At 44.6% G+C, this 27646-nt stretch overlaps 1 protein-coding gene across 1 annotated transcript in view; it reads right to left on the bottom strand.

Annotated features, from left to right (window-relative positions):
• Window positions 1–585: 585 nt before the first annotated feature.
• Window positions 586–27646, bottom strand: part of PCP4 (Purkinje cell protein 4) — a 62721-nt gene continuing 35660 nt past the window's right edge. Inside the window, exon 3 of the mRNA XM_071566644.1 lies at window positions 586–2965. Within this exon, the coding sequence (XP_071422745.1) occupies window positions 2838–2965 (128 nt within the window). The 3' untranslated portion in view covers window positions 586–2837. The remainder of the gene's footprint in view (window positions 2966–27646) is intronic.

Here is a 27646-nt window from a genome sequence, read left to right on the forward strand (position 1 = left end):
TCTGGTAGTTAAATGACTCATATCACACTTGGAATGTTTAAGTGTCTTCCTTCACCCCTCCTGGTTGAATCAAACTCCTTTTCTCACCTCAGCAAACCCCAGATAGGCCTTTGAAAAGTAAGAGTTAGTGGTAAGAAAGGAAATGAACAACTTCCACCTTGGCTATGGACAAAGGATCAATGAAAAGCAGGACTCGGGAGTGAGAAAGCTCTCCTGGGAGCATGAACTGAATCTGCGATGCAAACACGTTTTCATGGAAAGGAAATTGTCTGACAGAGGCAACCACAGTTAATCCAAATTTCATGCCAGTTCACTGTTTCCTCATTATATTTCTCTGTATATTGAGGCTGGATGTGCAAGATGCACCCTGAACTTCACACTGAAGGACAGCCCTGCTGCTGAAAGAGCCATAATTCATTTACTAACAGCCTCTGTTGCTGTGCCTCAATAATGTAATCATTTTCTTTGTGTCCCAACCATATGATTATTCCTGTTGTGTAGGAAATTTAAGTCCAAGGAATGTCAGATCAAATATAAAAGCCTAGTGCTTACCCATAGCTTTTATTCAATTAAGTAGCCATTACAGAGCTCATGCTGCTTCAAATGACATAATGCAGAAAACAAATGCAGTCTTTTATCACAAATATATGTTCATCTAAACAAAATGGCACCAACACAATCCAAGCCCATTACAATTTTTAAATTATTATGCTAAGGCAGTTATTATATGGTGAGCAGTTGCTGTGAAAGACAAGAGGGGAAACTGGGGCCTCCACAAACCACGCCTGGAGCACAGCAGCAGCTTTATTGGAGGTTTATTGGAGAAATTCTTAAATGCAGAGAAATGGTGCTGATAAAAAAATAGGCTCCTGGAATGAAAACACTGAACTGCAGCTCAGAGAACGCTGACTTTGCAGGGGATGAGTGGGTAGGGCATGTAGGGCCAGGACCTGACACAGACAGAGGTGCCCCAGGCATGGTCTGGGCACCATTTGGATGTTTAAGCCTAAACTAAGTTCTAAAAAGCCCCTTCTATTCCCACCCAGTCTTAGGCTGTGCTTATCATGCACCTCACGTGTCATCTCTGCATGTGCCTCCCACATCACCCAGAGGATCCATGAGGCTTCCTCTGCTCAGCATCCCTGAGGGCTCCTCGTAACCGGCACAGGGTCAGAGCTCTTGGCACCCACCACCAGCTTTGGGCTCCTCACTAAACTCCTGCTCAGCACCACAGGTGTCTCAACCTGCATAAGGCTGAGGGTCTTCCCTCTGCACCCCTCCAGCATTCCCATGGGAAGCCAATGCCACTGACATGAGATCCTTCCTTTCCCTCTATTCCTCCCCCTTGGTTGTAGCTTTCTGTTTTCATAAGGGGACTGATGGTATTTGTCCCTTGCCCCGGTGACCAGAATACTCCTGGAGATGGGACAGCATGAAAAGAATCCCTGAATCCCTCCAGGCACCTGAATCTCTGCCCCCTGAAGGATTCCCAGCTCCAGGCTGCTCCAGGACAGGCTGGCAGGCTGGCAGCACTCAGCACACCTGCCTCTGCCAGCCTGGGGGTGAGAGGCTCACTCTGTTTCCTTGAAGAACCACTGCAAACACCAATCCTTCAGAGAATGCTTCCCTAGGGACAAAGATTTCTGCTGGAACCCCTAAATTTGCTGATTAAGCCAAGAACAGGATGAGACTTTTTTTAAAACCATCTCTGTGTAGTGCACGTCCCACTTAACCTAAATAGCTCCTTCTTCTGCGTACAAGGTACTTGATTAAATCTTTTCTGAACCTTCCATATGGGCAGCCAATTCCTGATCAGCTCTGAAGGCAAACAAGTTCCTTACTTGATCTGAAATGGGTCTGTTAATGTTTTACAACAGCGAGAAAATAGAAATATTTCCAAATTTAAGACACATTGTTGTGGCTGCTTTTTGTCAATCAAAACCTGGGCTAACCCAGTGGTAAAGTTAAGGGGTTCATAGTTGATACAGAACAGTGCAAATGGAGACAGGGAGTCTGTTATGATTTACTCCTCAAACACTGAAAATAATATGAAAAGGCAGAGATGGCATAGAAATAGTTACTGATTATTCCGAGACTGAAAATCTGCATCCAAACCAAGAGTTTAGAGGGTGAGTTTCTATTTTTACGAACAAAAATCAAACCCCAAACTTCCAAAGGTATTTTGTGTCTGGTTTATTAATTTTCTTTCCATAACAGTCAAGGTGGTCCAAGCTGGGTAACTCTGAATGTCATCATGCAAAGGGGAAGGACAGGGACAATCTCCCCACTTCACTTTATTGACATCACTGCAAGACAACAGTAAAGCTCTCGCTGCTTCCTACGCCTCCTCCCCTCACGCCAGCTCCTGTCTGCAGCTTTTTACTTCCAGCTCATTAGGAGAAAGTAATTTTATTGTCACATTTGGCTGGCAGCTGGAATTCTGCAAATGAGGTAAGCAAGGCTCTCATCCCTCAGCACAAACCCTGGAACATACGGTGCTCTTATGTCTCCGAGCTTGACGTGAGGAGGGGAAGAGGCATCTGGGCTGGGTTCATTTGTAACGCTGCGGTTGCTGGATTAATATGGAAAGACAGATGAAGGCAGACACTTTAATTACTTCACCCTAACTTTTTATTACAACATCAAGTAAAATGGTGAGTTACAGAGGGTAATGGGCGTGAAACATCTGGGATGAAGTCACACACAAGCTCATGGGTTGTTATCTGCCAATGGGGTCTTAAATATTGATCATTTCTGTACATGCATCTTGGTGTTATTTCTGGTTTTCTTGATAAATCATTTCGGGATTACTTGGGTTTTCTGCTGTGAGGTAGCTACTAGGACTGGGACCCAGCTTTTTTCTTCTGGAATTTTCTGAACTGGGACTGTATCGCCACGGCCGCCCGCTCTGTCTCTGGAGCATCCATGTCTATGTCAAACTCCTCTTGAACCTTCTTCTGCCCATCTGCTCAAAGAAAACAGAAGGAAACATCAACAGTTTTTTCAAGCAGTGAGAATCACAGGTGACAAACTCCGTCACTTTCTCCTTCACAGACAGAGCCATGATGACAAGGAGCATATTCAGGGGAAAATAAAAATGGAAAGTTTTGTCAAACAGAGCTGAGTAAACCCCCCACCCCTGCCAATGGTGGGGTCTTTGACAGCTTGTGGGTGACTGGGCACTGAGGAGTGACATCCAGATGGTGCTCACCACTTACTCAGCATCAGAACCAAAGGATATGCTGAGCTAGAAAGGACCCACAAAGCATCATCAAGTCCAACCCTCAGGATCCTGCACAGGATCATCCCCAAGAGTCACACCAGCAAGTGCCCAGGAAGCCAAAAGTGAGGGGCATGGGGACTCTTCTGTGCCACCCTGCAGGTAGAACTTAAAGGCCTTGTCCAACCTAAATAATTCTTTGATTCTACGTTTACTCTAAAATAAAGGCAGCTTAAAATATTTTAATGTAGGGATAAAGACCGTGTTCCTACCCCACCTCCCCACATCAGAGGAAGAGATAACGTTTCCTAAGGCTAATTCCCATCCTTTTCACTTGTTTCCTTCTTCAGCCCTTTCAACACACACCGCTCTTCCCCTTTGAATCATTTATGTCCAATCCCTCCACCACTGTGCTGCTTCCCTCCCTTCTCTCCAGGCTCTGTTGTTGCCTTTCATCCTCCATCCTTGGCTCTTTGCCTTCCTTTATTCCCAGTGCTCAGCTTTTCCTTCGGCTGCACTCGGCCTCCACGTGGACAACGCAGCTGACTTGGCTAAATTTTGCCTCACCCACCTCCATGTTAGAAGTGCAGCCCTGGGAAAATTCCTGCCCTCATTGCCAAGGTAACCCTAAAGTGCCTGGACTAAGGAAGTGAGAGCACACGTTCGCTCTGCTGACCTCCTCATCCCACCGAGTTCCTCTTCTCTATAAACTTGTTTGTTAAACTCACTTATGTAACTGTTGTATCCCAATCCTGCAGGGAATGTCATTCCAGGAGTCTGCAGACAGCTCTACTTGCAGCACTTGGGGGAACTCACTCATTTTGAACCACTCTGGTTTTTATTCTTGACAGTAATACCTTCAGGATGCTCATCCCCAGCTACCAGTAATGCAAACAAAAGGAAACACTGTCATTGTCTTATTAAAATGAAATTAATTCCCCATTGTCTCTCTCCTTCGCACTGGAAAACAGGGATACCATTCCATGATTTTAGCATGAGCCTTGTATTGTTTCTTGCCTTTACTTCTTGTTCTTTCTCAGAACTCGGTTTGTGTGTCCATTTTCTATGGCCACTCTAAGCTGAGCAAATATTTATAGGGAAGGTTTTGCAGTATTTCATATTGATTTTATTTTAACTACAACAACCAAACAAGTGCAGCTGTGTTATCATGAGAGAAAGCTTCACTTAGTACTTCTTTTCCTTTGAAGAACATTTAAGAAGAAAGATGAAAGTGTGTAAAGTCTGGATGAGAAGAACAGCTCGAGAGCTCACCAAAACTTTGATTATACAATATAATGAAAAATTAAGTTATGGAAACAAAGATTTTTATGGAAGAAAATCCGTCCTACAAACATTACATCACACTTGCACAGCCATCAAATCCAAGAATCTGCATGGTTTGTGTAACTGTTCAAGCAACACAAACACCATAAGCACAGAAATGCAATTATTGCTTGTTTTTCATGAGGAAAGGGATGTGAAGATCAGAAGTGACACAGCCAAGGAGAAACCTGAACTGATTTTGATTTGGTATTTATGGGTTAAAAGAAACTTAACAACAGAAAATAAAAGTGGAATTTATGCCTGGATTTTAGCCTTTCAGAATAGAAATTCCTGTCCTTTGGAAATGTCAGTAGGGAAAACCAGAGGGGTGGATGAGTAGACACAATTGGTTTTGTACCTCATGATGAATTCTGCCCTGTACATCTCATTTCCTATTACAGCCAAGTCTTAGCACCCTGTTGACTTGCAACAGTGACTCAGCAATTCCATGTTAAGATCTTACAGACTGAAGGAAACCCAGCATTTAGAATATTTTTCTCTAGAAATTCCAGGCCAGTTAAATCTTTGCTTGATATGAACCATCATCAGTGCCTTAAAATCAGTGATAATACAATAATTTACAATACTTTACAATCTGACTTCCTTTTATTTATTTTTTTTACTCAATCTTGTTAAAATCAAAACCAAAATTCCTTCTGAACTCTGTGTTTCTCTTTTTCCCATCACTACAGAGAAATGTTAAGATGAAAGGTTTTCAACCATGACTTAGACTTGTGACTAAAAAATTACAAGGGTTCAAAAGGGCCAAGGCATTTATGTGGGTATTGAAGAAATACATCATTAGCAGATGGTATAGAAATATTTAATACTGAATACACCTATATATCTAATGTACATTATAAAACAATGTGTGTATCATCTATATATAATGTATGATGACATACCTGTGTTTTCTTTCTCCCTATGCCCATCTTTCTCTTTTTATACACACATATGGTAATCCCACATTTGAATATATAGAGAATATACAGGAATATTTAGATATGTAATGGCACAGATATATTTGCTTAAAGAATTTTAAACCTTGTGTTAAACTGAAAACAGCTGGATGGGGTATTTCCTAAATTTTGAGAGTGGATTTTCTTGGAGTTCTCCCCAAATCATTTGCTATTGAGGGCTGTCACAACACAGATACTTTAACAAATGGATTGTCAGCCTGGACAGAAAATTCAGTGATGTGCCAACTTGGGCTTTGTCTGAGGGAACAAGATCTTAGTTGTTACCTTGGGCTGCTTTACCAAGAGCAGCCTAGTGATTTAAAATACATCACACCCTGCTAACCACAGTGGGTTTTACTGGTTGGTCATGGTTAAGAGCACGAGTTCCAACCCCTCACCACAGGAGAGCTGAGCCAGGTGATCTCCAATGTCCCTTCCAACTCACACCACTCTACAATTCCATGAACGGAGAATTAACCAATGAATTGCAGTGAAAACTCAGCCTGTGCTCAGGACCTGCACCAGGAATGACCCCACTGCACTGATGAGAGACTAAAATCCTTTTTGCACCCTTCCTGCTCCACAGGCACCTGTGCCACGTTGGCTTTTATCTGGCAGTACTTGTTCATGAATCTCAAACATGCTGCTGAGTTTGAATCCTCAAATCATGGAATTTATGCAGAGAACTGAAAACAAGCCCATAGAAACGTCCCTCTTTCAGTCACTGTCTCCCACTCTTAGCACCCCTTTCACAAGCTTGGAAGAGATCTGAAAACACAAGATACTCTCCCTCTCAGCAGGCCAGAGCACAGGTAAACACTGGCACAGTTTTACTCCTGGATATGCTTTCTTCATTCCTGCTGATGGGGCCAGAAACTCTATCTGATAACAACCAACCTTTTGCTAAGCTACCTTTATGGAGCAATAAAGGTAGATCTGGATTCCCTCCCCATCCACACACACTTTTGTTGCTGTCTACACTTTCTAGACTATGTGAAGATTCCTGATGGATATCTGAGAATCCCTGGACTACCACAGACCCACAGGAGGAAACCAGGAAGAATAAGACTGTTGTCAGTAGACTTAAACTCACAAGCTACTTCTGGTTTGTGGGATTCAGAAACAAAAGAGGCACTCAGCAATAGGACAAGGGGGCACGATGGGCTCAAGCTCTGCCAAGGGAAATTGAAGTTGGAGATCAGAAAGAAATTCTTTGCAGAGAGAGTGCTCAGGCATTGGAATGGGCTGCCCAGAGAGGGGGTGGATTCCCCATCCCTGGAGGTTTTTCAACTGAGATTGGCCGTGGCACTGAGTGCCATGATCTGGTAAAGGGACTGGAGTTGGACCAAGGGTTGGACTTGATGATCTCAGAGGTCTTTTCCAACCCAATCCATTCTATGATTCTGTGATAATCACTGGTCTGCACTGTCTGCTTTCTGAGGGGGTCTGGTTTCATTGGCACCATAATAAATAACCCCCCAACTTTTCCCACTACACTCAGCTATTTCAAGGCTTTCCCTGAAGGATTTCTTCACAGTTAGTCCTAATTCCCTGTCCTAGACTCCCACCCTTCTGACTATGCCATGACAAACCACAGGGGTCAGTCTGTCCCCCCTGGGTTCTGATGGTGCCAGCAGGGGAGGTGAACAGAACAGCCATGGCTTGCCCATACCAACAGTCTGATATCCAGTGAGTTTTCCAAAATCATGTGTTTCATATGGATTGACCCTGGCCACGTGTCAATTCAGGCAAAACTGAGCAGTGGGGGAACAAACTCCTTGGAGCACAACATGGACCACGACAAGGAGCCCCCCAGGATAGAGCTGCGGGACTAAAGCCTGAGACACCTTGCAGGGTGCAGGTTTTACTTCACTGCATGAACACCCATCCCAGCAGGAGAGCCTGAAACAAGCAACTAATTAGCTGTTTTCCAAGTCTGTCATCCTTTCACATGGTTGCAACTCAAAAAGATGTATGTGTTCCATTTCCAGATGAAACATTAGAATTCCGTCTCCATAATCTGCGACGGTGCCTCATAATCCATTGCAAACACTGGATGGATAATGAAGCTGAAGGAAAACAATAATATCTTGCACACAAATCCACCCATCAAACTCTCAAGAAGAAATGTGATGCAAGTGTAATTATTCACAAATGTGCCTTCAGCTATTTCTTTCATTTACTTTTCAACTATAAAGTAAAATGAATTGTGACAATGCTGGGGAAAGTAAACATTGCTTATTCCACATGGGCCAAAAGTCTAAAGCAAAAAGTCTTTTTTTGTGACCACTGAACACAGACTAGTCTTTCCCAAAACTGTTCACTGAAGGGGCAAAAGGTGGTGGGGTGGACTTGAGAGAAAAGGAGACTGATTTTATCCTCCGAATCCAGATGAAGCAGAGATTGCCTGTCATGTTCTGGAAAACCACTCAGCATGAAAAATTGCATGGGCTGGAGCCTCTAACTGGCATTTCATGTGTTAAGTGCTGCCCTCCACCCCTGCCCACATCTAACAGGAATTATGGGATCATAGTGAAGATGGAATACGCTCATAAAATTACTGCATTTTTCAGGGGCTAAACTGCAGCATTTGGAAAAAAAGACTAAATGAAGTGTGGGACAGAATCACAGCGCCCCATAACATGCCAGGAGCGGCATTTTGCCTCAGGCAGGATCATTACCTCCCACTGCTCCAAAGATTTTTCAAGCTGTGACAATCTTTCTGCTACTCTGATCCCAAGCTATTACACCAGCCTGTGCAATGAGGCAGAAGAGTCCCTAATTAAAAAGGACCAAAATGGGCAGAAATCTCACGGATGTTGACACTCGTGTGCAGCGTTATCTTTATGTGATGGGAAGAGTCATTTCATCTGACTAGACTCCACAAAGCAACCAGCCAGCCAGAGAAAACATATGGGTGCTTAGATGTGTGGAGGCCACTCTTAACTCCTTGCAAGCCAAGAGTTCATGCGGCCATTCTTTCTCCTCTGTATTTAACTGAGGAAGAGGAAGTTAAAGACAGGGGCTCATCATTTAGGGGAGTTATGGAATCATAGAATGGTTTGGGTTGGAAGAAACCTTAAAGATCATTTCATTCCAACCCCTTGCCATGGGCAGGGACACCTTCCACCAGCCCAGGTTGCTCCAAGCCCTGTCCAACCTGGCCTTGGACACTTCCAGGGGATGGGGCAGCCACACCTTCTCTGGGCAACCTGTGCCAGGGTCTGCCCACCCTCACAATAAAGAATTTCTTCCCAATATTCCATCTAACTCTACTCTCTGGCAGTTTGAAGCCATTTCCCCTCGTCCTGTCACTCCAGACCCTTGGAAATAGTCTCCATCTTTCTTGTTGGCTCCTTCAGGTCCTGGAAGGCCACACTGAGGTCACCAGAAAACTTCTCCTCTCCAGGCTGGACAATCCCAGTCTTTCCTCCCAGCAGAGCTGCTCCATCTTCTGCCCATCCTGGTGCCTCCTCTGGCCTCTCCAGCAGCTCCATGTCCTTCCTGTGCTGCCCCCAGGGCTGGAGCAGCTCTGCAGGTGGGTCTCACCTGAGGGGGCAGAGGGGCAGAATCCCCCCTTGTCCTGCTGCCCACACTGTGGGATCAGCCCAGGATCAACATTAACCCTTTCCATCTGTGCACAATGAGGTAAAATAACACCATAACCCTATGGCTGAAGAAAGAGACAGTCAAGCTCTGAACAGAACTCTCCAGTCAGGGCCAGGCCACATCACCCATCAGGCTGGCTCTGAGCCTTTGCTTTGGTCACACTGCTGCTCCCCAGCTCTCACTGCACAAGGCATCTGAACACACAGCAGTGTGGGGGGAGTGCATCTTGCCCAAGCCCAAGAGAAGAAGGAAAAGTAGCACTGGCATGGAGAAGAGAGCCTTATTCTGACCTTGCCTCTTTTTATTTATTTCCTAGACTTTTTTTTTGCTGAATGAAACATAATGTAGAGGCATTTCTGAGATCATCAGCTCAGCAACTACAGTTTGTTGCCTTTTGTGGTACCAGGAGAAAACATCTCCCAGAGCCTTGAGCACTGCACTGGTTTTGCAACCTCCCTAGCTTGGCTCACAGGTCATGCAACTGTGGGCTGGGGAGACAGGCTGCTGTGAGGGCTTTGCCTCTGCACCCCTCCAGGATGGGATGATCCAAGGAGAATTGTTTGTATGAGAAGACTTCTAGCAGTGGACTGGTGAAAGCTCACCAGAATGGTACCTCTGCTTATTGAAGGACAGACCTCCACAATAAACTTCATTCTAAGCTTCCTAGATGGATAGAGTCATTTAAAGCCATTGGTTCTTGTGATATCACTGGCTAATCTCCAGTTTGGTGACCATCTGCAAAAGACATGAATCCCTGGGAGCTTTGCAATTCCTTGCTTTCCCAACATGCTTGTGCAATGCTAATACAGCACCAGGCCTTCATGGAATGACTTCAGTGTGAAGTCTTGTGCTCTCATCACCTCCTCTGACCCAAGGGGGACGATCCCTGCAGTTCTCTGAGCAGTGACTGTGGGACTCTGCGAGACAGAAATTTTGTGTTCTTCCTCCTTCTGTCCATATCTGCACAAGGGGGTACCACTACCTGACTGTTAGAGAATCATGGAATCACTGAGGTTGGAAAAGATCATTGAGTCCAACCCATGCCCCATGTCCACCTTGTGCCCCAGACCAGAGCACTGGGCACAGTGCCACAGCCAGTCCTTCCTTGGACACCTCCAGGGCTGGGCACTCCAAACCTCCTTGGGCAGCCTCCTCCAATGCATGACAATCCATTCTGTGAAAAAATTCCTGCTGCTGTCCCACCTGCTCCTGCCCTTGCCCAGCCTGAGGCCGTGCCCTCTCCTCCTGAACCTGTGCCCTGGAGCAGAGCCCTACCCTCCTGGCAGGGATTGCAGAAAGCCAGAAGGTTCCTCCTGAGCCTCCTTTTCTCCAGGCTGAGCCCCCCCAGCTCCCTCAGCTGCTGCTCCAGCCCCTTCCCAGCTCATTCCCTGCCCTGCACACGTTCCAGCCCTCAATGTCTGTGTTGCAATGAGGAGCCCAGAACTGGACACAGGACTTGAGATACCTCACCAGTGTCAAGTTCACAGTGACAATTACTGCCCCGGTCCTGCTGGCCATGCTATTTTTGCTACAGGTTAGGATGCCATCAGCATTTTGGGCCACAAATGTTCAGCTGCTTCATTATTAAGGGCAGAATTTTTCTCTTGTTAGTTTAGGAATAACAATAACTTTCCTTCCTGCTCATAAAAAGTGCTGCAGGGTGAGATACTGATTTAGTGCCAGGGATGATCCTTGTGGATCACTTCCAACTCAGAATATTCTGTGACTCTGTGACCACATCACTACAGTTGTTTCTTCATTCCACAATGAACTCAGACTTTCAAGGTCCACCTTCCAAAGTCAAAGGCTGCCTGTCCTGTTTGAGTGTCAGGAGGTTGGCACTCGATGGTGGGGAGTTTGGGGTTTCTAGATGGGTTTTTATTTTCCATGGTCAGTTATCTGAAGGTGGTGGGTGCTTGGGGTGTGGTTCACATGGGAACCATCTCTGAAGCTGAAGAACAACCCCTAGAGCTCAACAGCCTCCTGTGACTTCAAATGCTCCGTGTGAAGGGAAATAAAGGTTATCATTAATTATCAGATTAAATGTACTAGCTATTTTTATCTGAACTACACCAACTGGCCCCATAATATCACTCAAAGCAAGCCAGAAATAATTAATGTCTTTTGATTCAACTGTAAATTACAATTTGGGATAAAGAAGACAACCTAATTAGGCTACCAGAATTCTTTATTTTTCAAATTGACCTTTACTTTCAGAATATAGTGTTGTTATCTGGAATTTGAAAAATTGGCTTTGCTGTAAAAAATACTGGTGGTTCTTTTATGACTTTAAAAATGTTATTTCAGCATGAGGGTTTTGAAGCATCTGATTAATCTTTTTTTGTCCTGGTTGTAATAATGTTGGAGACCAGCAATATTATTTCTGACATGAGACAAATGAAGGAGCACAAAATTATGTACATTGGGAAATGAAACAGAAAAGAATAGCAATAAAATTCAGTTTACAAAAATTGCATTTTCAACTAATTTGTAGCCAAATACAGATGAATTGATTTTGCTCAACAATTAATGCAGAGACAAACATTGTTTTTCTTTAAATGCTAATACTATTTAACCAGTCATTCCTCACCTTCAAAATAATTAATGTATCACTGACAGCCTTTTCAAAAGGCTTACAAATGCATAACTGATGCATAGATAGGTATGTAAATGTTCATGGGGATCTACGAGGTGTTCTGGGTGTGAAACTGGAGGCCATAATTCACACGGAGATTAAACCTTGTGGAAGTTTAATTAGGAACAAATAATAAATATAACTAATAAAATGGTCATCTCAGCTGTATAATCTATAACTACCTGAAGGGAAGTTCTGGCCAGGTGGGGGTTGGTCTCTTCTCCCAGGCACTCAGCAATAGGACAAGGGGGCACGATGGGCTCAAGCTCTGCCAGGGGAAATTGAAGTTGGAGATGAGAAAAAACTTCTTTGCAGAGAGAGTGCTCAGGGATTGGAATGGGCTGCCCAGAGAGGGGGTGGATTCCCCATCCCTGGAGGTTTTTAAAGTGAGGCTGGCCGTGGCACTGAGTGCCATGATCTGGTAAAGGGACTGGAGTTGGCCCAATTGTTGGACTTGATGATCTCGGAGGTCTTTTACAACCCAATCCATTCTATGATCTCTTAGTGCTAAACTGACTGGCAAATTCAGCCTCTGGGAGCCAAAAGGGAGTGGTGCTGAAGCCCAAGTCAGGTCCCTCTGTCCCTGCAGAACAATGCCCCTCCAGCAGGGATAACACAATTCCAGGCCTGACCCCTGTCCTCCAGCACAGAATGCCAAGATCCTCCTCACAAATTCCCTCCAAAGTCATGGGAGCCTCATCCTGCAGCTGCGTGTGCTGCCAAGTTTTAAACGGGAATTCCCTCCACAGTTTCCAGCTCTCCCTTCCCCAGCAAACCCTGTGCCTTTAAAGAGCTGTGCTGTGGCAGAGCTGCCTCTCAGCAGTGCATGAAGCCACCACCCTCTTGACTGGCTCATCAACTGCTTGATTAATATATGATCACTGATTTCCCTATTATGGAAGCGTTCGGGCGCTCCGAGCTGGAGCTGGGAGCCCTAATGTGCTTACAAATGCAGAGCAATAAATTCTTCCCCCTCCACCAGCCCTCGGTGCTGTGACCTCTGCAAAAGTGTCTTCAGCAGGAACATTGATAATCAAATCAGGAGAACTTCCTCAAGGCTATCATGCGAGGCCACAGCATGGCTCAGGCATCATCCACAGCTTTCCTAAACATGGCAGAGTCACTGGCATGGCTGGGAATGTTCCAGCTCCTCTCTGCCAGGCTGCTGTGGACACACAGCATGGCCAGGACCCCACCTGGTAGGTAGGGTGGATGAGAAGACCCCAGGGTTTTGTGAGAAGGAGTTTAGCCCTTTTGATGCTGTACCACTTTGCATCAAAGCCAGAGAAAAGGCTCTAAGGCCTTTTTCTTTGGTTGGTTGGTTTGTTTTTTATCCTTACAGAGATTTTGCCTCCAGCACTTCCAAACACTTTGTAGCTCTAGACTGCGAGGGAACCAGCTCCAAATGAGTTGGCACTCACTGTTAATTGTGGGATGAACAACAGCATCTGAGAGCCCTTTGCAAGGGAAACAGGAAAGAGAGGTGCTCCTCTTCCAGCATCTTGTCTTGCATAACAGCTTTACTTTCCAGGAATGCTTCCTCCCCCCACCACTCCCCTGCAGTTTGTAAGAGCAAGGAGGGAATCTGCTCTGAGAAATGGCAGCAATCAAAATATGCCACACAAAAGGGGGCTCAAATCCACGCACGCCAAAGTGACACGAGGTGGGGAAGAAGGCACAGGTTACAGAGGAAAACCTGTCACTCACAAACACGAGAGGAGTCAATCAGAGGCTGTTAAACGAGAGCATGAAATGACAGCACCAGGGGGAATGGTTTCAGGCTGACAGAGAGGGGGGTTAGATTAGATATTAGGAAAAATTTCTTCCCTTTGAGGGTGGGCAGGCTCTGGCACAGGTTGTCCAGAGTTGTGGCTGCCCCATCACTGGAAGTGTTCAAAGCCAGGTTGGATGGAGCTTGGAACAACCTGGGCTGGTGGAAGGTGTCCCTGCCCATGGCAAGGGGTGGCACTGGGATGATCTTTAAGGTCCCTTCCAACCCAGGCCATTCTATGGTTCTCTGAAAAGCACCATGGCATGAAGTGAGAGGACGTTTCTCTGCACACACAAAATAAAGATAATGCATGGGTTCAATCCCCTCTGTGGGCCACTGACTTAAGAGTTGGACTTGATGATCCTTGTGGGTCCCTTCCAACTCAGAACAGTCTGTCTGTCTATGAAAAGAGCAAGGTTTTGCTCTGCTCATCTTCAAAGTGGAAAACAAGGGCAGTTTCTAGAAGTCATTGTACACCAACAGATCTCGGTGAGCAAGTAATGAGAGGCTATTTTAAGTTTTCACAGTAACTTTAATAAAAACTGTTCCGTGAGTGCTTGGAAAGTCACAGTGAGAAAACACTCTCCTCTTGTAAAATCCATCACCAGCTTTTAATTACAAGTTATTTACTCACACATTTGGAGGTGGACAGCATAAGTTTGCCATTCAACATCACATTCTTAAGAAAAGGAGTTATTACAGAAAAATCCTTCCCTGTGAGGGTAGGCAGGCCCTGGCACAGGTTGGGCAGAGAAACTGTGGCTGCCCCATCCCTGGGAGTGTCCAAGGCCAGGCTGGACAGGGCTTGGAGCAACCTGGGCTGGTGGGAGGTGTCCCTGCCCAGGGCAGGGGGTTGAAACAAGATGATCTTTAAGGTTTCTTCCAACCCAAACCATGCTGTGATTCAGTGATTCTGTGATTCTATGATTCTATTTCTTTATCTTCTATGCCTTGTAAATAAGATCATCAGTAAGAAGCATTCACTTTACTGCACAGATTAAATGCAAAAAACTTAAATAATTGCTAAACAGCACAATTTTTATGTGCACCAATGTGGGCACTGCTCCTGGCTGGAAATGGGATAATTAATTTGGCAGAGTCCTGCCATGAAAAAGCCACTGCTTTAATACAGGGATGTACCACGTGGTTTTAACATCCTGCACTACCTCCCAGCTTGGGGATGTTTGGGGATGCAGTTATCAAAGATAGCAGTGGAGCTTGTAGATTAAAAATGCCCAAGAAATTATTGGAATTCTTTAGGGACAAAACAGAATTGTCACAGGGTACAACACAGACTGAGCTGAATAAGCTGCCCCAAGATTATTTCAGGAGTGCAGTTGGCAAAAGAAGGTTTGTCACACCCTTCATAAAACCAAACACTGCATCAGTAGAGCCCCAGGGATGGGATGGATATAAACCCTGGCTTCTGGAGCACATCCAAGATAGTTCAGGCCCAGTCTGAGCAAAGACCAGGATACTTCAATAGACATTGATTTTCCATGAGGTTTGGCCTGCAGTGTGTCTCACGTGCTCCTGCATCAATTGGCTTGGGAACTTCTGCTCCAGAATCCACGAGTCCAACCACACAGAGAGCTGAATCCATGGGGTCTGACCAGAAGTCTTACTGAATGTCCTGCAGAGTCAAATTTTCTCCTCAAAGGGACAGAATTGTAACATCTCCTGACTCCTGAAAGCAATCACCCAGCTGTAGTTTCCCACCTTAAAGCAAAGCAATCCTGTGGCAGGAGCGAGCTGGGAAATGTTCACTGTTTCCTTTCGCTTGGGCTGTTACCCAAACAGAATCATTAATTTGAATTTACAGAGTCTCCACTGAATGCAAAAAGCCACATTCGATGTTTATTTCCCCTGCAGGCTGGTTGGCTTCACTTTCTTAGGAAGAGAGGAGGGGCTGCTCCGGAGAAAGCAGGATAGCACTGCAACAGCAGCTCAGGGGAGATAAATTAAGATCCTGTGGCAATAATGCTCCGCAAGAGGATGAGAAGGAATTATATGCTGGAGGGTGTTGTCAGTATATTCCAGGCTGCCTTGCACAACAGCCACTTGGAAAACCATGTTACACGTTGTGCAGAAGCTTATTAGGCCAAGCATTTCTAAAACTAGATTTTAGATAAAAATCTCTAACCAATTCCTAAGGAAAAAATTGCTTAATCTTAGAATGATAGGATCAAAGATCTTTTAAGATCAAGCCCAACCCTAAAGAAAGCCAAGCCTGCAGGTGTTTAGAAAGAAACCAAGGGAGAAAAGCAGGCACTCCAAGGGTGCAATTCATCTGACCTACTTTAGGCAAACATTTTAGGATAGCACCCTAAATCTCACCCTTGAATTCCCTTCCTATATTGACTAGTTTGCTATTAGTTCCAAAGGCAGCTCAGGGTGACTAGTTCAGATGTACATATTGATCCTTAACCCAATAAATAACATTTCATGAGCCTGAGTGGTGCCTGAACTGTACATTGTAGAATTTCTGATGAACACACTTCTCTGCTATTTCATGTGAAACTCTTTCTCATCAAATAAATTATTTAGCCCTTATGAAAGGTACTGCACTGAAACTGTAGCAGCTGAGAAATCTTATTTGCTTCAGGAAGGAAGAAAACGAAATCAAATAAAGGCAGGAATACGTCCTCACGTTACTCCATCTGTGTGCTCCCATCCCACGGATAGAGAAGGAGAGAATGGCTCACCTTCATGAGAGACTCAAAATGAACATTTATTCCCTCTGCTGAGATGGCCAGGGAAGCTGCCAGTTGTGCAGCTGATCTGGATCCTCTCACCTTCCCTCAGGAGCTGACAGAACAGTCTGCACAGATTCCTCTTTTTACAGATATACAGCTGAACAGGCAAAAAAAAAAACCCTGAGCAGCACCTTTTGCTCTCCTTTCAACTCATTGCAAAGATAGGGAGTTTCTGTGTGTGCCTGAATGCCTTTAAATGTACATCAATAAGACTCCTTCTATATCTCTAATAAGGGATTAGAGTTAACACCATGACAAGCTGTATCAAATGCTTCACACCAACAAGCAGCCAAATGACAGCTTCTGTGAGAACTGTAATTGAATTCACAAGCTCCTGCAAACACCAAACCTCTGCTCTGCTGTTTAGCCAGCAATGAGCCCAGGGGATGGCTGTGCCAGCCTGAAGATTGGAGGTGCTCAAGGGGACCTTGTTACACCCAAAATGTGTCACAGGCAGCCAGTACAGGAATTCAGGACTGAGAAAGAAGAAAGAGAAAGGGTGAGTCACATGTGCTGGATGATGCTGGTGAAAGGACTTGAGCACAAGTCCTGTGAGGAAAGGCTGAGGGACCTGGGGTTGTTTAGCCTGGAGAAGAGGAGGCTCAGGGGAGACCTTATCTCCTCTCTACAATTACCTGACAGGAGGTTGTAGCCTGGTGGGGATTGGTCTCTTCTCTCAGGCAACCAACAGCAGGACAAGGGGGCACAGGCTCAAGCTCTGCCAGGGGAAATTTAAGTTGGATATCAGAAAAAATTCTTTGCAGAGAGAGTGCTCAGGCATTGGAATGGGCTGCCCAGAGAGGTGGTGAATTCACCATCCTGGAGGTTTTTAAGGTGAGACTGGATGTGGCACTGAGTGCCATGATCTGGCAATCAAAGTGGGGTTGGATTAAGGGTTGGACTTGATGATCTCAGAGGTCTCTTCCAACCCAACTGATTCTATGATTCTATGAACATCCATAGAAGACAGGAATGTTCTAAAAGGTATTCCTGGCATGCTCCTCTTTGCTGAGCAAGCCAAGTAAGGCCCCCACTGACTTGAGACTGCACAGAAAACCACAGTGAGCATCTCCTACCACAGTTTTCCAACATGTGTCCCCTGTCCTTCCTTCCTGGGTCCTGTGCAGCACCTCTGGGTGCTTCTGAACTGATATCTAAGCTGAAGTGCCCTCAACAGAGAAGTCTGATTTTACAGCACAAGTATATTCACAAGTAATTGTCAAAGCACACAAGTTACTGCTCCATCATTCCATGATGGAAGAAATACAATTCCATCCCACATCCTTGTCATCTTTTCTTCTTTCCCCTCCCCTGCTGAAGGAGCTGATGCTGAGGTTAACATGACTATTGGCTCTGAGACAGAACACGAGCACAGCTCTCTGCTCTTCCTCTAATTTCATCTCACAGAGTAATAGAAAAGACTTCATTGGCACACAGGACAATTCACTGTTTAGCATAGGGGAGTAAAAAATGGCAATGAATAGATCCTATAAAAGAGGTGGGAGTGAATCCAGAAGGGCAGGGTGTCCTTCTCAGTAGCTTGTTCATTACTTACAGGCAGTTTCTGTATTGGAAGCCTGGAATTCTAACCAGTCAATACCAAGCTCAGTGGGATTTCTCGTCCCTGACTTTAGTGTCTGTATTTATTGAGTGCAGACTGATGGTATAGGGTAATGTAATTTTCCAAGCCCTTTCAAAGGAGCAGAGATTAATGAGCAAGGTCAGATACCAAAGGCACTAGGCAGTACTTCAAATCCTGCTTCTGTATTTTTTTTTCTTTTCCCCATCTCATAAACCCCAAAATTCCAACCCTTCCAGGTCTCAGGCACTGACTCAGTGCCATCCTTTGAACCCGCTGCTATTTCAGGTGGAGGGTGGAGGGGCTGTGCTCCCCCAGGAGTGCAGTTCCACTGACAAGCATCTGACAAGCCTCTGACTAAAGTGCAGTTCATTAAGCCTCAGTTGCAGTGTGTTTATTCTCAGGTGTGCAGCGAGGAGAAGGAGTACCCACCTTTTTATAGCCTGTCTATTGATTAATCACACCCACACAGCTTCTCATTTTTTTTTAGTGTGGCTAAAAGCAAGCGTGTTTTTCCAATAAAGTCCCCGTGAAAGGAGAAAGCGGGTCCATATTCCGAGCTCTTTATCTACATCAGGAGGTTATGGAGCAGGGAAGTGAAAATGGTCTCATTATCCTGACAGATGGTGCACTTAACAAACCCACACAGAACACGGAGGACACAGAGGAAGGTTGGACGTGCTGGAAGTGCAGCACATTTCTGAGCTGGCAGCAAAGTGTTGGCCATGGGACCACACTGGTCCACCACCCAAGCTGCTTGTCAGTCCTCAGAGCTGTAACAAATCCCTTTGGGGGCAGTGACCCTGTGATAGCTCAGTTAGTTAAAACTTGGTTGTAATAATGCCAAGGTCATGGGTTCAATTCCCTCTGTGGGCCATTGACTCGAGCTGGATTCAATGATCCTTGTGGGTCCCTTCCAATTCAGAATATTCTGTGATTCTACATTGTTCCCTCTCCAGAAAGGACTTTCCTCCCTTTTCTCCCTCCCATCCCCATCATCTCAGAAAGGAAACTCAGAAAGTGCTAGAATGGTTTGCCTTTATAAATCTATAAAATGTTTTTCTTTAAAAAATGCAAACCTGTGTTAAAGCAAAATAAAAAGCAAGGTTTATTAATGTGAGTTGTCTGGAAGAAACAAAGGGTTCCTATTAATCTTGGTTTTCACCTCCCTAAGTTTTCACGTGGTGCCTTTTAACAACAGCTATTTAAAATCAATTTTATCAGGAAGGGTGGGCATTGATCTAGCTAAGTGCTGCAATTGCAATTAGAAACTTATTAAACCCAGTGCCAGACAGTCTAATTGACATGAAAATCTAACTGAGGCCAGGGGAGAAAGGTTTCCCTCCTGCTTCAGTTGCATGTTCATTGCACACACAAAGCTATCGTAAAAGAATATTAAAGCTGAACATGAAAAAGGTAATAAATGACAAACTAAACCAGCACCATTATGCAAAACCAACTGAATTCATTGCGTGGCCAACTTTAATTCTTGACATTGCAACTTTCACAGTGTCAGGAGCACGCTGGTTCCTGGATTTAAAGCAAAACAAAATGTTTTCTGTTACAACATATGGACACCCACATGGTTCCTCAGCACGGCTGCTGGAACTGTTAGACCCATCACCTCTTGTTTAATGAAGTAACTGATGGGGGTGGAGGGCTGTTGTCCTCTGCTTGAGTCAGCAGCAAAAGCAATGAGTTAGATGTTTTGTTGGTGGGTTTCATAAAGAAAAGGAACGATGACGCAATGGAAGGTTTGGGCACCTCAAGGGCTTCATTGCTCACTGATGCTTTCAGACATGGTGGGTCTTTCTGTTCCACCAGCTCAGGGCCAGCCCCACCTCTTCCCCAACCCAGACTGCCCCAGTAGACCTCAGCAAAGCTGTTTCTTTGTTTGCTAGTCCTAGTCCCCAAAACTGTACCAGGGAATTCTGTAACCTCAAAATTCCAGCCCAGCTCCTTCCCACCGTAGCTGATTCCTGGTTTCCCTCCCAGGCCCAGTTTTCATCCAAAAGTATCAAACCCTGCCTCATACTCTGTGGTTCCAGCTTCCTGATGAGACCTTCTGAGCTCCTTTGTCATTCCATCCTTTGACCTCTCTGCTCCAGCTCCCCCACCCATCTGGTTCCAAGGAAGGAGGTGCATCTCCTCCTAAGCAATTGGGGTCTCTTGGGAACACAGAAGGGGAACCCCCATCCCCTCACCTTCAGTTCCTGGCCAAAGTGTCACTTACAGAAGCAGCAATAAAGAAAAACTATGATTTCCTTAAGCCTTGCAAAGACAATGTTGGTTTAATTGCTTAAGTGTTTACTATTTGGCTCAGTGATGTTGAGTTTTCGTGAAAAAAAAATAATTAAGTGCTTCACTGAACTCACACAAATGTAAGACTTGTCTTTCTAAACATTTATAACTTGGCCAGCTTTGCAGATGGAAAAGTCACATCCCAGATGGCAAACACAACATTACTGTTCAAAATGACAAAAGCTCAAAGCAGTCAGAGAAAAAGGCCACCAGAAATTGTTTTTAATTGCTAGATGTGCTAACATTTTGTGGGAGCCTCATTTTTGGAAACTGCTGGAATGACTTTGCTGAACCCTTCCGAACTAATCCTGCTTGAGGCAAGCAATCAAAATGACAAATTTCAGCCTGAGCAATTGGATTTTGGCAAGGTTGTGTACAACTGAAAAGGGAGCTTTTAGCCAGCAGAGTTCAGCAGCTGTTAATTGGCCTTGCCACCAGCCCAGATTGCAATAAACAAAATAAATGCCTGTAATAGGAGTAAAAGAACGTAAACTAAATGAAATTAAAGTTATGGATAGCTGGAAAATCCTTAGAAGGCATCAAAACCAGAGGGTGAATGTTACTGTGTTGATGTTTTGAGAGATGCCAATGATTTCTTGAACACGTAACCAGGAGAAAAAAAATTGACAGTAGTTGGGTCTCTTAAAATGATTACTTGGAAGACAAAAATTCATCAGATCTCTCCCTTATACATTCTGTGTCTGAGGATTTCTCCAGAACTTAATTGTGCCACTCATTTAAAAATTCTCAAGGAAACAGCCTCCTTGGTGTGAATTTAAAGCCTGATGGGCACTTTTTAAGTTCTGCTTGGATTTGCAGATGTGTCAGACTGTCAATAAAGCTGGTCAGAACCAGCACCTTGGCTGACACACCTGGCTGACCAGGCTCACATCATTACTGTGTTTTCTAATCTCTGCACATTCATTTCTCTCCCATTTCTGAGGATTACAAGCCCCCTGAGCTTACAAGGTGTCTAGAAGAGGGACTAAACATTTTCTCTGCATCAGAAAACACAAGCTGGGTTTAGTGCCAAGACTTCAAGCCCTCCCTGCCACCTCTGGTGTGGGCACATGCAGAGTGCACAGGGCACAGCACACCCCAGAACTGGTCCCTGTGGCACCAAAACCCACCTCATGGTCTTCACTGCTCGAATTTTAGATCTGAATGCAAACAGAATGAACTAAATATTTCTTTATTTCTCTTTTGCTCAGGAACCCCAGTGTTTACTCCCTTCCAAGTTAATAGGACAGGGAGAGAGAACAATTAAAATAGAATCATAGAATCATAGAATTGATTGGGTTGGAAAAGACCTCCGAGATCATCAAGTCCAACCCTTGGTCCAACTCCAGTCCATTTACCAAATCATGGCACTCAGTGCCACGGCCAAGCTCAGTTGAAAAACCTCCAGGGATGGGGAATCCACCCCCTCTCTGGGCAGCCCATTCCAATGCCTGAGCACTCTCTCTGCAAAGAAGTTTTTTCTGATCTCCAACTTCAATTTCCCCTGGCAGAGCTTGAGCCCATCGTGCCCCCTTGTCCTATTGCTGAGTGCCTGGGAGAAGAGACCAACCCCCACCTGGCCAGAACTTCGCTTCAGGTTGTTCTAGACAGTGATGAGGTCACCTCTGAGCCTCCTCTTCTCCTCTCCTCTTCTTTTTTTCCCCCAATTCCACTACTTTAAAAACTGCTTTCTCTCTTTCTTATATGTGTTTCTCTTTTTCCAGGTGTTTCTTGCTGCCCACTCACCTGGCCTTTGCTTAAATCCAGTCTGGGAAACAATAAATGGTTTGTGAGACTGGAGAGAAATGAGACTTTGAGTGAGTTTCAACCATGACTCCAAATTAGAGCACTAGTCAGAAACCTTCTTTTGGTGAATAAATATAAATATGTAGGATATAAAGATATAAATCAAGTGGATTCTTCATTTAAGGTCCAGACTGGAACTTTACCTGGGAGCATAAGAAGATGGAAAACCAGGCAGTTAGAGGGAGAAGTAGCACTTGACCTGGCTCTGCTGAAGAGACATAAAATTCTCTGGGGGAGGAGAAAGAATGAGGAGATGGAAACACAGCATGGGGCAGCCAGTAGGAAAGCAACACAGAGAAGAACCTGCTTGTGGAAAAGCTGAAAGAAACCCCTCTTTTTATGAAGATAGAAAGAAAGGAAGGAATCATTGCCAGAAGAGCTGTGGTGATCTGAGTGTTTGCTGCTCTTACCTCAATTTGTGCAACCTCTTCTCAGTAGCAAAACCCCGAATATTTAGGGGTTTTTTACCAAATAAATCAGGCTTTTTCCTGCAACAATTCACTTGGGCGTGCAGAACACCTTGGGGGTTTTTGAACTGCCTGATCTGAAAGTCTACACTGTGTTTTGTTTTTTCCTGGCATGCTAAGTCAAGCTTATCAAGTGTTTTGTCACATCCAGACAGCATCACTTCCAACAACAAAAGGCATCCCTGACACCAGCAAAGGTGACTGGCAGCTCTGGGATGGATCACTCCCTATCTCAACAATTACTATAAATTTATAAAGCAATATAAATATTATAATTTTATAAAACAATTAGAAATTCAACTAATATTTTAAGCTGTGATAAACCAAACTCTGCTTTTTTACTGCTAGACCAGAGACCTCACAAACAGTGCAGAATAAAAGAAGCTGCTCTGTATCTCAGCCAAATTAGGTATTAGTTTTTATTCTGCAAGTTCAGTCAAGAAATCTGCTCCCAAATACATTTCATATACTACATAATCCTGCAGCAAACTGCTTACAGCCATTGAAAATTCCTGTTTTGCCCAAAACGTTGTGGGAAGTCTGACACAAGGTCAGATTTATGGTAGTTATAAAACCATCCCAGGCCAAGTTTCAAGCAAATTCAAATCTATTTATACTTTGGAGAGGGAAACAATAACTTCTTAGTGATCTTGTATAGTACCCACTCCAAACAAAATGGCAGTTGTGGATGTGCTTACATTTAGGTGCATTAAAACTTGAAATTTGGACCCAAACTGAGCTGGAATTAGAAGCTCAAGCAGATATTTGGGGGGAATGACAAAGAAGCACTGGTAGCCCTTGATGCAGTTTTCTTCATGCTTTTTTTTGGATGCATCATCACCTACTGCAAAAAGAAGAACTATTTAAAAGGGAAAAAATAAGTATTCTAATTCTACCTCATCCTGGACCTCAGCCAGTCCACCATGGAATAGCCAAATGCTAATGTTGGCTGCAGTGATCTTCTTAAGATGAGGAACAGAGGCCAAAAATCTACACTAATTCTGCTGCATCTGAGAACAGCCCCTAGACCGTGCTGTTCCCAAGGTTTGCCTGTGGCATGGGAGGAATGGAGGGATTGCCAAGAAATTTCATTTTCTTTTTGATGTTCTTTCATAATGGAATGGTTCTTAACCAAGAGACCTCCAGAGGACTCCATCTCATGGCTTAGTCTTTTGCTTTTTATTTCTGTGGTCCCTCATTTAAAATCCATAAATACTTAAACAACAGTTGTGCCACTTTGCTCTGGCACAGGGAACAGTTTCAAAGAGGTCCAACAATCAGTGCAAAGTCCACCAAACCTCCCACACCTGGGCAGAAAAGTTCCAGGTCCAGCACCTGGTCCCCCTGGGAATATGACAGAGGAATATACAGTATTGTTTATGGATCATTAGTCTCTGAATTCCTTTTCACTGGGGCCTAGCAAAGCTATTTCTTTCTCTTTAATTTGACAGAGGAAGGAATTTAAGGCAAAGGCTTAAGTTTGAGGTGAGACCAAGCAGTGCTGATGGATGGAACAGTGACTGATGAGTGAGTGGCAGAGCCCTCTGTGCCTTCTGCTGACAGCATCCATCACCCTTCCACAACAAGGGCCAAACCCACACATCTTCCACTTGTCTTCTTACCTTCTTGTCTTAAAATAAAGTCAGGAATGCTTTTTTCCCAGCTTTTCCCAGGCAGCACATGCCATTGCCTCCCAGAGGCAGAGCTCACAAGAGAGCCATGGAGTTTGGTTACAAACAGAATCACTGGAAAGGTCATCAAGAAATTTTTAATAGTGAAAAATACAGCTGTCTGCTCTCTGAACACAATCATTAGGTGAGATCACAGTACACACTGGCTGCTAGCAATTAGTCTGCTGGCTGCCAGACCAGGACAGCAAACAGCCCTGAATCAGCTGTCTAGATGTCCTTCCCTAGGTGGGTTCTGACCTCTGGTTATTTGAGAAGAGGAGGTTATCTGAGCCTCACCTGTGCAGGTCAGGATGGGGATATTGTGGCTCCATCATTCCCCAGCATGGACCCCAAATGTAACTGGAGGTCTGGAATTGTATGTGCTTTTCTCAAAAGTACCACACCTGATAACCTACATTCAACTCTGAAATCAGTCTAAGGCCAGGGAAATAAACTCATAGAATCATAGAATGGATTGGGTTGCAAAAGACCTCTGAGATCAGCAAGTCCAACCCTTGGGCCAACTCCAGTCCCTTTATCAGATCATGGCACTCAGTGCCACGGCCAATCTCACCTTAAAAACCTCCAGGGATGGGGAATCCACCCCCTCTCTGGGCAGCCCATTCCAATCCCTGAGCACTCTCTCTGCAAAGAAGTTTTTTCTGCTCTCCACCTTCAATTTCCCCTGGCAGAGCTTGAGCCCATCGTGCTCCCTTGTCCTATTGCTGAGTGCCTGGGAGAAGAGACCAACCCCCTCCTGGCCAGAACTTCCCTTCAGGCAGTTCCAGACAGTGCTGAGGTCACCTCTGAGCCTCCTCTTCTCCAGGCTAAACACCCCCAGCTCCCTCAGCCTCTCCCCACAGCACTTGTGCTCCAGTCCCTTCTCCAGCCTCGTTGCTCTTCTCTGGACCCGCTCCAGCCCCTCAAGATCTTTCCTGAACTGAGGGGTCCATCTTCAAGCTTGATTAATCTCTCCACTCCCACCCCTCTGTTTAGCTGTACAAGACCTGCCACACAACAGAGAACTCAGCCCAGAATTTTCTCCACAGCTAATTCCTGCTTCCTGTCAGAAAGCTGGATCAGGAACTCTCTGCAGCATCTCCATGGACCATAAACCAACTCTCAGGTGTCTCTCAGTAGATCTGTAACTTAGATTAGACACTGCAGAGCCAGGATTGTCACTATTGGATTAGCACAGACACATAATGAATTCCAAACCCCTCCAGTAATGCATTGTAATTCTGGCTATTAGCCTGGCTTTTAATTAGTTTGTGCTAATGAATATATTTGTACATGTCCAGTTTTTATTGGCAGCTTTTAGAAGACTAATAAATTGGTCACTGTGGAGTGCCAGTGTTTCACTAAAACCTAAGAAATAATTAATGCTTTCTCCACCTAGAGTCAACCAGCAGTCTCAGGGGTTTTAGGTATGAATTAGAATGAAAGATGAGATACTCAAAATACAGTCAGAGCACTCATTCATCAACTGTGATTAAATAATGCTACTGGGAGACGCTGGAGAAGTGCTGAGAGCTGAGCTCCAGGCTCTGGACTACCCACACCATCTCCCAGGAGCTTCCAGAGCACCCTGCCCTATTTTCCACTGCAGCTCTTGAAATGCCTTATCCATATCCAGCACTATCTCACTTTGTTCTTTGCTTAAGAATTCCTCCTCAGAAAGTATTTTTCTCAGTCCTTCCTATTCGTAACCCACTGTGGGCTGGTGGGGGAAAATGAACCAACACCAAAAGTGCTTGGCTAATGCAAATGTTTCCATCAGATCCAGCTAACAAAGACCTCAAGCCAGAAAATACATGGAAGTTTTCACATCCATATTTTCACAGAGAAAATGACTGTGAGAGCTGGCACGAGGTGGCCACCAGAATCAGCCAAATCTAAATAAGGATGGGGTTGTTTGAGATGGATTTAAGGAGAAATTAAATTCCCAGGTCCAAACCTGACCCTGTTCAGCATCCACTTAACTCCAGAAATACTGCTCTAAACAGAAGTATTTTTAGTTTTAGTATTTATTTAACTATATTTTATTTTTATTATTTCATAATTTAATAGTATTAGTATTACCCACAAATCCCTTGGCCTTAATGGAGCTGAGCAAATTAGAAGCCTAAATCAGATTAAAATCTTCAAACACCAGGCTCTCCAGAGAAGCTCATTCTGATAAGTATCATGTCCCAAAAAACCACATTTTTCTGTTGACAACAAACAGAGGTTTATGTCTCTCACACAAGTGAACTCTCATAGAGCCACACAAGAAGAATTTCACCCCTAACCTGTGGAGAGGGACAGAGTTTAATACTATTGATTATTCCTCTCAGCACAGGAACAAAAGACATATATGGGCTGACTTTGAGACACCTTGCACAAGGAACCAGAGCATTTTACAGCATTTTCAGGTCCTGAAATCCACCCTAAGCACCAGGCCTGAAGGTGAAGGGTTGTGCTCATTCCTGTTGCAGCATCTCAGTTCCTTCTCCAGCCTTAACTGCTTTTGGTTCTGGTCACTTGTCCAGTGAAGGACCCCATTTTCATCATGTCTGTAACACTCCTGCTGCTCTAAATTCTGGTGCCTGCTCACACAAGGGAGCTTGATAACACCAAACTACAAGCTCATTTTGGAGCATCAAGCTAAGTGCATGAAGACAGCTGTGTGCTACAAATTAAAACCTTAGAAACCTTCAGAAAAAAAAGGTGATTAATCATTTACCAAATTACTAACAGACGAGGAACTCTTAAGCAGAAAAGTATTTTCATTCCATTTACAAAGCCAGGTTTTCTGGCAAACTAAAACAGCAGCACAAAACAAAAAGCCTGTGGTGTGAAATAAAGCAGATCGTGTGTGCAGTCAAAAGAAAAGTGATGTTTCCACAACAGTAAATGCTGGTAACCACTGTTGTGCATTGATTGTGTTCCTCTCTCATCTTTCACTTCCACTACATTAACAAAAACATGCTGCTCAGCTCTATCCACCTCTTGTAGCCTTTTAATCATTGGTTGGTAGTGTGTGGGAACATGTAGAAAATTATGTCCAACTTGTGCAAGTCAGTGCAGCTCCATGAAATTCCAGTGTAAAACCTCCAGCTTAGACATGACACTGACTCCAGCCTGAAACATCACCCTCGAGGATGGAGGGGCAGAGTAATTTCAAAGGTGACTTTAGAGATTCCACCAGGGTTATCTAAGGACTGGCTTGACCCTATCTCCTTCCTTTGGGTTCCTACCAGCACCAAATCAGAACCAAACATTCCTCCTTCCCACAGTATTGATGACAGCCCATTTTCCAATGCCTGCACATCAGTGGAATGCAGCCAGTGCGTGCCAGCCACGTACCAGCCATGGAAATCACAGAATCACAGAATGGATTGGGTTGGAAAAGAACTCAGACATCATCAAGTCCAACCCTTGGGCCAACTCCAGTCCCTTTACCAGATCATGGCACTCAGGGCCACGGCCAAGCTCAGTTGAAAAACCTCCAGGGATGGGGAATCCACCCCCTCTCTGGGCAGCCCATTCCAATGCCTGAGCACCCTCT

The sequence above is a fragment of the Pithys albifrons genome, chromosome 1 (genome assembly GCF_047495875.1).
Source record: "Pithys albifrons albifrons isolate INPA30051 chromosome 1, PitAlb_v1, whole genome shotgun sequence".
Lineage (NCBI taxonomy): Eukaryota > Metazoa > Chordata > Aves > Passeriformes > Thamnophilidae > Pithys > Pithys albifrons.